This window comes from Coccomyxa subellipsoidea (genome assembly GCF_000258705.1).
Source record: "Coccomyxa subellipsoidea C-169, whole genome shotgun sequence".
In the NCBI taxonomy this organism is placed as follows: Eukaryota; Viridiplantae; Chlorophyta; class Trebouxiophyceae; family Coccomyxaceae; genus Coccomyxa; species Coccomyxa subellipsoidea.
This window is the reverse complement of record NW_005178039.1, coordinates 1,877,537-1,887,458: the sequence shown is the minus strand read 5'-3', so window position 1 is coordinate 1,887,458 and position 9,922 is coordinate 1,877,537. Positions and strand designations below refer to the sequence as shown.

General features: G+C 50.7%; 3 protein-coding genes across 3 annotated transcripts; 1 reads left to right on the top strand and 2 right to left on the bottom strand.

Annotated features, from left to right (window-relative positions):
• Positions 1 to 2,482: 2,482 nt before the first annotated feature.
• On the bottom strand, positions 2,483 to 3,151 carry COCSUDRAFT_83631 (hypothetical protein; the record flags this gene model as incomplete). The annotated part of the gene is made up of 2 exons (XM_005650111.1): positions 2,483 to 2,696; positions 2,820 to 3,151. 2 exons carry the CDS (start codon positions 3,149 to 3,151, stop codon positions 2,483 to 2,485), a joined length of 546 nt encoding a protein of 181 aa, XP_005650168.1.
• A 1,136-nt stretch (positions 3,152 to 4,287) lies between these two features.
• On the bottom strand, positions 4,288 to 7,496 carry COCSUDRAFT_46680 (hypothetical protein). Its single transcript, XM_005649830.1, has 7 exons — positions 7,225 to 7,496; positions 6,956 to 7,084; positions 6,623 to 6,814; positions 6,162 to 6,515; positions 5,755 to 5,935; positions 5,405 to 5,533; positions 4,288 to 5,266 (listed from the first exon to the last, which is right to left on the bottom strand). The coding sequence occupies exons 1-7, from the start codon at positions 7,456 to 7,458 to the stop codon at positions 5,034 to 5,036; spliced, it is 1,452 nt and encodes a 483-aa protein (XP_005649887.1). The 5' UTR covers positions 7,459 to 7,496; the 3' UTR covers positions 4,288 to 5,033.
• A 177-nt stretch (positions 7,497 to 7,673) lies between these two features.
• COCSUDRAFT_65201 (NAD(P)-binding protein) lies at positions 7,674 to 9,656 on the top strand. The gene is made up of 6 exons (XM_005649829.1): positions 7,674 to 7,879; positions 8,063 to 8,151; positions 8,259 to 8,432; positions 8,557 to 8,694; positions 8,810 to 8,986; positions 9,092 to 9,656. Exons 1-6 carry the CDS (start codon positions 7,723 to 7,725, stop codon positions 9,458 to 9,460), a joined length of 1,104 nt encoding a protein of 367 aa, XP_005649886.1. The 5' UTR covers positions 7,674 to 7,722; the 3' UTR covers positions 9,461 to 9,656.
• Positions 9,657 to 9,922: the final 266 nt, after the last annotated feature.

The window sequence follows — 9,922 nt, the reverse complement described above, 5'->3', positions numbered from 1 at the left end:
CTTCGATCACGCTGAAGAAATGTGGCTGCAGGCAGTGTGTGAAGGTGAGTTGTCTGGTCGAAAAATATGCACTGCTAAAAGACTTTTACCCTTTAAATGAGTTTTTCGTGCTGCTGTATTGCAGCTGAACTGAAGGGAGTAAGCAGAGATACCCTTCGCCACTTGGACAAGTACATCTCAACCCTGCGGGGACGTTTGACCTTGTATGTCAAGGATTTGGCAATAGGCGGGTACACAACCAAGGATGCCATCATATCGGCAGGGCAAACAAAGCAGGATGCTGCGAATGCAATCGTCACGAGGTGCAATACAGCTGCATTGCCTATGAGGTTGCTAGACGCTGAAAGCATATGGCTCCGGGTAATGGAGAAAGGTGAGGTCCTTTTCCTAGGTGTGGAAACACTTGAATAAACAATTACTATAAAAGGTATAGCTACTACTCTTTGACACGTCGGCACGAATAGGTGCACTTGGGTATTTATTATATATAAAAGGTTTCAGCTGACACAAAGTCATGTTCCTGAACAGAGCATGGTAGAGCATTCTAGCATTCTGAAGCAAGCTCTGCGAATTCTGAAGGAACTGATTCAGACACTGTCATCAAGACGGTGCGTTTCAACTCAAGTTCTTGTTGCAATGTTTTCCGGACATAACATGCAGCGGCAACAAGAGTTGGAACAAAGGAAGCTGATAGTCTGGGGTTCTATTGCAGCCTCCCAAGAGTGAAAGTACACAAACTTTGCGGCTGAGGAGAAGCTTCAAGGCGGACGCAGTTGGAGATTCTGTCCAAGGAAACCAATCTGTTGTGACAGCGCAATAAGTCTGGGTCCGGCCGCAGATTTCTAGTCTATGTTTGGGTTTCTGTGAGGTTCGCATGCTTGTGGCAGCACGTATATGGCTTGATGGCCAGGCACAGAGTCCAAAAGTGATGTCTTGGGGTCCCTGTGAATCTGGCAGACACCTGCAGCTGCTGTGATGTATGTCTGCCACCTGACTTTGTGGTCAACAGCGGATACTCGTGCAAGCAGGGAAAAGGCAGCAGGTCTTGAGCTGACCTGTGCGTATTTGTGGAGATGGCTGCTGGCACTGATGGATACAACCCTATGAATGTGCTGTGTAGTCACCGGGATTGTGAGAAATCTAAAAGGGAAACCAAGGGATTCGCATTTGCATGCATTGCTGAGAAGCAAGCACAATAAGGCTCTTTCTATGGAGGCAGCCCTTTCTCTACTTTGGCCCTACCTTTGGCGCTTGCTCTGCCTCCACGTCTGCAAACATTTATCTCTAGTTTGGGCAATGTGAAATGCTGTGACTATAAATACTTTCTACTTACGACAAGGACGCTAGCGCTGCAGCGCTGCCACCTGGGGATTTTTGGGATATGGTCTCAAGTTTTTTTGTTGTCTTGATGATGCACTGCCATGACACTACCAATACCAGGGGCCTTTCTGGCTTGTTTCGATCGCAATCCCGGCAGTGAATGTGGTTTTTCGGCTTGATCGGCCCCTTCTAGCCCCCATACTATGGACTCCCAAGTAAGCCCCTATTATCCACGGTGTGACTGAGTCAGACCTAGTTGGCAGTATATGGTTCAGTACAGTATATGATGCCAGCAAGCAACTTCTAGGATGGTCCAGGCTGAGCTGATGCCCTTCTCAGGATACCTCCTCTGGAAGCCAAAACTCCACCCAGAAGAGCGACGCTGCCACTACCATTAGTGGCATGATGCGGGGAGGTTCATGATTGAGCCTCTTGTTGAGTTTGCTGCTTTGTGAAGCTTCTGCATGATTTTTAACATTCAAATATGTACGACCTGATGGAAAGCCCAAGATAGAGAAGGTTGGAACTTCCAACCTGGAAGGCTGTCATAGAAACACTGCTGCGACGCACCTGATCCTCAGACTGGAAAGGCGTGTAATACTAATAATATGTATTGACTGATTAAATATAAACATTGATTGTGGAAATCAATAATACAACCCAAACCAATGTGAAATGCAGTACATAAAAAGCAGTGCGAGCTCGAGCGCCAAGAAGGGGGAAAGGTTGCCTCGCGGTGTGAATAAAACCTATACCTGACTCCCTGCTGTGGGCTTAAAATAATCAGATGCCGCAACTCCAAGTTGTGAAGCAGTCACATGGAGTCACCATCTGCGTCACTTCACATGTTTTCAGTTACATCACGGGCCCAGTGCATTACAACTGATCCTAAAGCACCTTTGCCCACAGCATGATGCCGTTGTTATGGTGGCTCTGAGCTCGCAATTGGGGGCCTTGATCAAGGCGACGCCGGTGGTGGCTGGATATGGACGGCGCGCTGCGACGCCACATATGTTCACAGACTCTGCAGAAGGGAATAGCCAGGATCTTTTCCTTGCAAACCCTTTTTAGATGAAAATATTCCTGATAACATGTATAGCATCAATACTGTCAATTTCAAGCTGACTACAAGTTTAAATAGCCCTCACTCAGAATGATATAATCACCCCCGTCTTCCACGGGAATTCAGCCAGAGGGATGCCGACGCCAAATTTGCGAGCGAGTGAGCAGCCATTGGGACCAATATATCATGTGTCTGGACAAAGGCAAACCCATACACAATCCCCACAACCGATGCCCAACCTGCAAAAGACCAATTCCTGCCGCCGCTGTTGTGCAGTATCCCAAAGCCCATCCCAGCTATCACGACACCTCGCCTGCAGCCATGTGCATCAGTGATCATAACTTTATCAGAAATCTCTGCAACCTAATCATCTTGAAGGCAATAAAGTGTCAAGCGCATTGCACAATGGTCAATCTAGCTTGGGACGACCTCGCACCAGTCTGGGTACAGAGATGGAATGAGTGCTCCACGAAAGAGCAATTCCTCGCTTATGCCCGGCAGGAAAGACACCCATAGCAGATCGAAGGGCGCCAGGTTCTGAAGCACTTGCTGATTTGACTTGTCTGTGGCCTCTGCAAAGGCCTGCCACCTCTGTAGCAGCAGGAGGCGCGCACCGCTTACACACGCAGCGCATCCCAGTGCAACAGCAAGGTGGCTGACCTTGAAATCGAAATTGACTGCAATCACACATGAATATGTGAGTATACATGAATAGATTGATACTTTGAGCCACTTAAATGAACAAAAGGGAGATGGCAATGAGAACATTGTGTGCCCAGATTCCGGTGCGTGCAAGCTCACATGCGAGCAGGCGATTGACTTCTGCAGGATCAGTATGGAGCACTGCAGCGCTCAATGCACCAGCTCTCGTCCTCAACAGAAAGGCAAAAGCCACCAGCACAGCTGAGGTCTGGAAGCATGCTCCAAAGACCCTTCCCCTGCTGACTGGAGGCAGCTCCTCTTGGTCACGGGCTACATCAGCAGCTTCCTGAAAAGGATACAGCACCTGCAGGAAGACAGTCATGGTTGCTCAGCATCTGCACTGGATTTGATCCTCGTGGCAGGAGTGTGCCCAATTCCCCATCCAGAACTTACCTCCTGCTGAGCATCATGCATGGCATCGGTGGTACTAGCACCGCTTCCCTCGTCCCTCGGAAAAAGCTTCCATCCAACTGGTTTGCCGCTCCTTGACAATCGGACCTCTGTGTCCTGTTCTTCTCCCACTACTACGTTGGACTCCCTGTGACCTTGAGACTCTTTTCCTCCTCCGAGTGCATCAACATCAGATCTGCCTGCTGCATCTCCTGCTTGATGTTTTCCTTTTCGGTTTTTATTCTGGCCCTTTTTCCGCTTGGCTGATACTCTGATGGCTCTAGATTGCTGAGAATGCAAGGATTTGGAGGCAGTCATTCGGGCTGCAGATAGGTGATGCGGGCAATGATGAAGGCAACCTATGTTCCCCATATTATTAAATTGAATAAGATCTAGCAAGTCTAGCCTGGACAGGAGATAGCCAGGGCTCTTAGAACGACCCACTTCTGAACCACTAAAACACTCTCGCGGACGAGATTATGGTCTTGTATGCAATGTATATTTCGTGAATAGAACGTGAAGATGGCAAAGCTCCTTTCTACGCTGACTGGTGCAGTGCTCATCGTAGATTAGGTGCGTCTATCAGGGAAGGTGCACGTGGGACTCATGCGTCATACAGAAGACGATTGAGTGAGACATCCCATAACAGAACAAAAGGGCAGAAGGCCGATCGGAAAAGGATGATATAGCGATGCAAAGGACATTGCAAGTTCTTTGTGGTGATGGGCGCATGCGTGCATGTGCGTGCATGTGCATGCATGGCCATGGGCTGCCGCCATGGTCATGGGCTGCCGCTGCTGCAACCTTGCAATATGATTATGATTATGATTACACGTTTTCCCTGCCAAGAGGCAAGGTGCGTCCTGCAGACAAGCTGCATTTGAAGGCTGCCACAATCCTACCCCTTGTTGGACTCGCCAGATCCAAGCAAGACCCAATCAAACGTGGGCACGGTGCTCAGTATTTGTACCGCCCCCCGCCAGCCGGGGCCTTGCAATATTGGCAATTACTAATTCCCCAGATGACGTGTGCTTGTAAACCTTTTACCATCTGCACGGTGCAACAAGAAATAAAGGTGGTTGATGCCACACACCAGTGGGTAGCATGAAATACAGTACCTAGAAATGGAGGGCTCCTGGGCGCTCAGCGTGATATTATGATAATATCATGCCTACAAAGCCTGTGACAATCTGTGATCTCGAGGTGCAGATGGCACAAGCAGAAGCTGCAGGGGCTGCCTGCATATCCTGTATATCTATGGCACAGGCAGCATGGAACCAATATTGCTACCAGAACAAAATCTTGCATATTGTCTTGCTTCACTTGTTGTCAGTTGTCTACCGAGCACGCACACACAGGGTGCTGCCATGTCAGGGCTATCAGTGGTGCAGTTCAGGTCGACAGCTAATCAAGACTAGCAAGCGCAGCGGCCAGGCACAGTGGCACTGGCCAAAGAATGTCAGTCTAGTGTACAATACAGTACAAAGAATGTCTGGATGCTGCCAAAGAACGGCGGTGGACATCTACAGGAAGACATGCTGCATGCCTAGCGGGGCTGCTATGGCAGCAGCCTCACAAGCAGCCTCTGAGCGCTGATGAGCGCATGTGCGACCTCATGTGAGGAGCGCTCCGCAATATATGTGAAGACAGGCGAGTGCTCAATCCAGGGAGCAGCCATTGCCACTGTGTCTGCGAGGGCGACTGTCCCTGCCAGGATGCCCAGATTGGAGAACAGCGAGGTGAGACCCTTTCTGCCCACCCCCTGAACAAGGTACCCAATGTCGCAGCCCTCTGCATGCAGACATGATCAAGGTTGACTTTGTCTTGCCAAGTGACGCATCACAAGTGTATGTGGCAGGCCTGCAAACGTCGAAGCTGTAGGGTTAGTGATATGGGCATCTCAGGGTTCTGAGGTAGAAGATTGCAAACCTGTGTAGATGATCTGGTCAAAGCTGTGTGATGCGCCATACACGAATGTGGCAGCCAGCAGCTTGTGCCCGGCGTTGATGGCCTCCGACACCGCATCGCCAGAGTCACCAGAGCACAGATTCGCCAGAGCTGCGTCACACAAAGAACCCCGTTTTGCTTTGCATATTTCTCAAATTAATTCACACCTTGAACTTTTGGCATGCTTTGAACAGAGTTTGTGCAGCAGTCGCAATTACCATTATAGTCCATGACTGCTCACATCACCTCGTCCGGATCGCCTCTTCCACACAGGGATGACCAACGGACGGTGTGATTGTTCTGCAGCCCTGATTAGAGAGTAAGAAGCGCACCAAGCAAGCCGGTGGTGGCGCCCTGGAGCGCCAGAGCCATGCCAGCGGTGGTGGCAGCGTTCATGCAGGTGCGTAGCAGGTACCTCTCTGACTTGGTGAAGGCGTACTGGGGGAAGCTGCAGTCCAGCGGCTCGTCCGCATGGTTCGTGCTCAGCTTTGCTGCCATGTACTGCTGCAGATCCTGTGCGCAGCACACCTTCAACTCGATCTTCCGCGATCAACTTTGTCTGCAGGAGTACCCAATTTTATATGCGGGAGTGCAGTCATGACGTGAGCCATTGATTATTGGCAGGCATTTATTGTGCTAGGATAAGACATTGATGCTGAAAGGAGGTATGCATTGAGCTTGGTAGAACATGCCAGTCACAGTGATGTCAACACCCCATTGCAGCAGTTGTGGGCCTCACCAGCTCGGTGGGCTCCACTCCGCCAGGCTCAAACTGCAGCAAATGGCCGAGCGAGATGCTGACAGCAAAGCGGTCCCACCAGGGCATCTCAGGCGTGCAGATTTCTGCGAGGGGCGAGTTCTCGCAGCCCCTGTATGCTGTCAGGGTGGCCTCGATATCATCGAGGTGGGCCGCATGTGTGTTCAGCACATACCACATCGCCGCGGATCTGATGACTGCCGCGGCAAAGAATATGGCAGACACGTATGTCACACTCTCCGGCCACTTGACAGCGGCTTCCAGCGTGGCAATGGTGCTGACTGCCAGCGAGGCAATCACCAGCTGATTGAAGACCAGTGTGAGCCTGTCAATCCCCTGAATTGCAGAACGGGAAAATGAACAACGTCAGGCCTATACGATATCATGATAAAGTACATACTTGATCAAGAAACACAAGAAACGCAGCAGCAGGCGGGCACTACCTGGAAGACAAAGGCCAGCTGGCGGGTCTTTGACTTGACCGCTTTCTCAAAGGGGATGGCACTGTAGACTATGAGACCGGCCATGAGCAGGGTGTCAACAGGTCTCGCCACGCCCCCGACGGTGAGGTGGTTGAAGAATGATGCAATCACTCCCCAAACCCCAGAAGCCTCTTCCCCGCTCTCAAACTCCGTCTGTACATTGGTGAGATGCAATTTTGCAATCCAACTGATAGAAAATGTGAGTTCACTTACAATTTTTGTTATTGCATTTAAGAGTCACACGCATTGGCCTGGAATGCATGCAAGAAGGGCTTTGGTCGGCCAGGCAAGCACCTGTATGAGGCCTGCAACTGTAGCTGCTGAAACAACAACAAAAGCGACACCGCACTTTCTCATGGTTGTGTGCAATTTGTGAAAGCGCTCCTGTTGCTTTTCACTGAAGAAATACTGCCCAACAAGTTCCTGGAAACCCATCAACGAACGCTCAAAGTGCTGCCCTACTTGCCCACATTAGAAGTAAATTTTACAGATGCATCCAGCGAGCTGATGAACCAAACAGTGTAAGCGTAAACAGATGAGAATACATTGCGAAATATTGTCACCTGTTCTAAGAAGGTTTCGGAATCTGGAGTGGATCCGTCGATTGAGCTGGATACTAAAGGAGCCATCAATCTGTCGACGTCCCTTTGTGAGCAGACTTGTGTTGTCTTGATAGCAGTTCGGCGCATCATGATGATCTCATTGCAATGAGTAACGTGCAAACAATTCGAAGGGGAACTATTCGACCGACTCCAGGTCCTCAGTGAAGGCAACGTACATCTCACCGCCATCTTCATGCCGATGCGAAATGCACGATGCAACAAACGTATCGTTCCTAGATACCTAAAGAAGGCACAACAAAATGCGGAATTCAAGAGAGAGCTCAACCGAGGAGGAGGAGTCCAATTTTTAATAGAGGGCTTTTCCCCCAAGATTATTTGGCATGCCTATGGGCAGGGAATAATCCCTGTGCATTCACTTTGGCCATTCAATCTATACCCAAAAAGAAGCACTTATCTAGTGGGTAAACCTCAGGAAGCTGACGTGATCTCGGACCAACAATGCAGAGCAAGGCATCTCTGCTTTCGTCAGCGCGTGGGACCCGTGCTTTCACGAATAGTACAGTGAGATCACATGGACTCAGACTGACCAGCAGGAGGGAGCGATCGTCTTGTCTTCTCGTGAGAGCTGAAAATGTCCTTATCATCAACACAAAGGGTAGGCAGCTTCATCCTGGACCCCCATCTTGGCAAACTCTTGAGCATGTACTGTAGTAACTTTGAAGTCTGTGTGCAAACACGTGCTCGATCTCCTCCGTCCATTGAGGAGGCCCCCTTTGCACCAACATCCAACATTTGATAGCTCTAAGGCATGTCTAAGCATGCAAATCACGGTATGCAGGAGGAGGCCACGCTGAAATCGGCCTGCACCTAGCCAAGCAGCTGTTAAGCGCAGGACATTCAGTCACCATTCTCAATGACGGAGAGCAGGTACAGATCCGTGATTGCCTTGTATTCTGATAGGTCGCCAAGGGATCTGCAACCTTGTGTGGGAGACAAGTTGGTATTATTCAACTGACTTCACATGTGTGGCTCAGGGGAAGCTGGAGAAGAAGACCCCCTTCAACCAGTATAAATCGCTAGAGAAGGCCACGGTTGTTTGGAGTAACCCCACTGACACAGCCACCTATCCTTTAGAGAAATTCGATGTGATATATGACAACAATGGGAAGGATTTGGACACCTGCAAGCCGGCCATCGACCATTTCAAGGTAGCCCTGAGCAATCTTGTTTTCCCTGGTGGCAAATTGTGTAGCTCAGTCACTTCAATGCAACCCAAACGTGGCAGTGATCAGGATCTTGGATCTGCTTGACGCTCTCCACCAATGTGCGCAGGGTAATGTGGCGCACTACGTGTTTGTGGCTTCAGCTGGAGCCTACAAAACCAACAAGATTGAGCCGGCTCTGGTTGAGGGCGATGCACGGAAGGAGGCTGCCGGTCACGTGGCTGTAGAGAATTACCTGGTTGAGCAGGTGCGCTACACTGACCATGCATTGCCTTCATCCCATGAGATGTGTTGGACAATGTCCAGTGGCAGTTGACTTCTCATGGGAAGGGGCAAGTTCGTCAAGCAGCTCTGTGCTGCAGGATCTGCCCTACACGATCTTCCAGCCTCTGTACATCTATGGCCCCTACACTGGCAAGGACTACATGCCTTTCTTCCTGGATCGCCTGCTGCGCAACCGCCCAGTGCCCATCCCGGCCCCAGGCATCCAGCTCACCTCGCTGTCACACGTGGAGGATGTGGCCTCCCTGCTTGCCAAGGTGCGCGGTCTGCACCTGGCACATGCTATGTGCTGAGTCATGCATCCGCAGGTGTGCGAATCCTATCTCTTGCACGTCATCTTGACACCCTGGTGTGCGTCGTAGGTCCCTGGGAACGCGGCAGCCATCGGGCAACATTACAATGTAGCGTCGGACAGGTACATCACTTTTGATGGCCTCGTGAAGGCGCTGGCCGACGCAGCTGGAGTTGAGGCCAACATCGTGCACTACGACCCAAAGGCAGTGGCGCTGAAGAAGGGACAGGGGTTTCCCTTCCGGACTGAGCACTTCATCGCATCCGTCGACAAGGCAAAGAGGGAGCTGGGGTGGACGCCTACCCACAAAATATTGGAGGATGTCCCTGGGCTGGTAGAGGCATACAAGAGCTCTGGACTCCTGGATGCTGATGTGGACTTCAGCACAGACGACAAGATCCTTGAAGCTGTGGGCCACAAAGTGCCCGCGGTTGCCTGATCTTGTGGTGACTTGCGTGGGCATGGTGTAGGTTGAAAATCCATACCATGAAGCCTGCTCTAAGGTGTGCGTTCAGCATGCTTGCTGCTGTATCCTGGGGGACTCTGTGGGGGCTGATAGCAAGGGTGGTGTGCTCTGGCATCTCCATCACGTACCTGTTGTGGCCTCAACAATCCTCTGGTAATATGCTGGATAGAAGTTGAGGGTTGCCTCATGGTCGGCACCATTGGGCAAGGCATGTTGCACTGCATCATTGGACGTATCTGGGGTGCGGTGTCAGGAAGAGGATGGTCACGTATCGTTATATTATGCACAAATACAAGCTCTGCTGGTGTTGCACAGCAGCCTGCTGAGCCCTGGGCCCATCTCAAGCATTCATTGACCTTAAATTGGGTGACCTAAATTGGGTGACCTAGAGAAGCAAACTATGTCTGTTTCTGGTGCGATCTTGTCTGTGGACGG

What these genes read in the sequence shown, in the direction of transcription:
- COCSUDRAFT_65201 (XM_005649829.1), top strand. Translation starts at nt 7,723, where the DNA reads ATGCAGAGCAAGGCATCTCTGCTTTCGTCAGCGCGTGGGACCCGTGCT. An exon ending in CGGCCATCGACCATTTCAAG is followed by an intron (nt 8,433 to 8,556) that starts GTAGCCCTGAGC and finishes CAATGTGCGCAG; the next exon opens with GGTAATGTGGCGCACTACGT. An exon ending in AGAATTACCTGGTTGAGCAG is followed by an intron (nt 8,695 to 8,809) that starts GTGCGCTACACT and finishes TCTGTGCTGCAG; the next exon opens with GATCTGCCCTACACGATCTT.
- COCSUDRAFT_46680 (XM_005649830.1), bottom strand. Translation starts at nt 7,458, where the DNA reads ATGAAGATGGCGGTGAGATGTACGTTGCCTTCACTGAGGACCTGGAGT. An exon ending in AGCTGGCCTTTGTCTTCCAG is followed by an intron (nt 6,516 to 6,622) that starts GTAGTGCCCGCC and finishes TCTGCAATTCAG; the next exon opens with GGGATTGACAGGCTCACACT. An exon ending in TGACCAGATCATCTACACAG is followed by an intron (nt 5,267 to 5,404) that starts GTTTGCAATCTT and finishes GTCTGCATGCAG; the next exon opens with AGGGCTGCGACATTGGGTAC.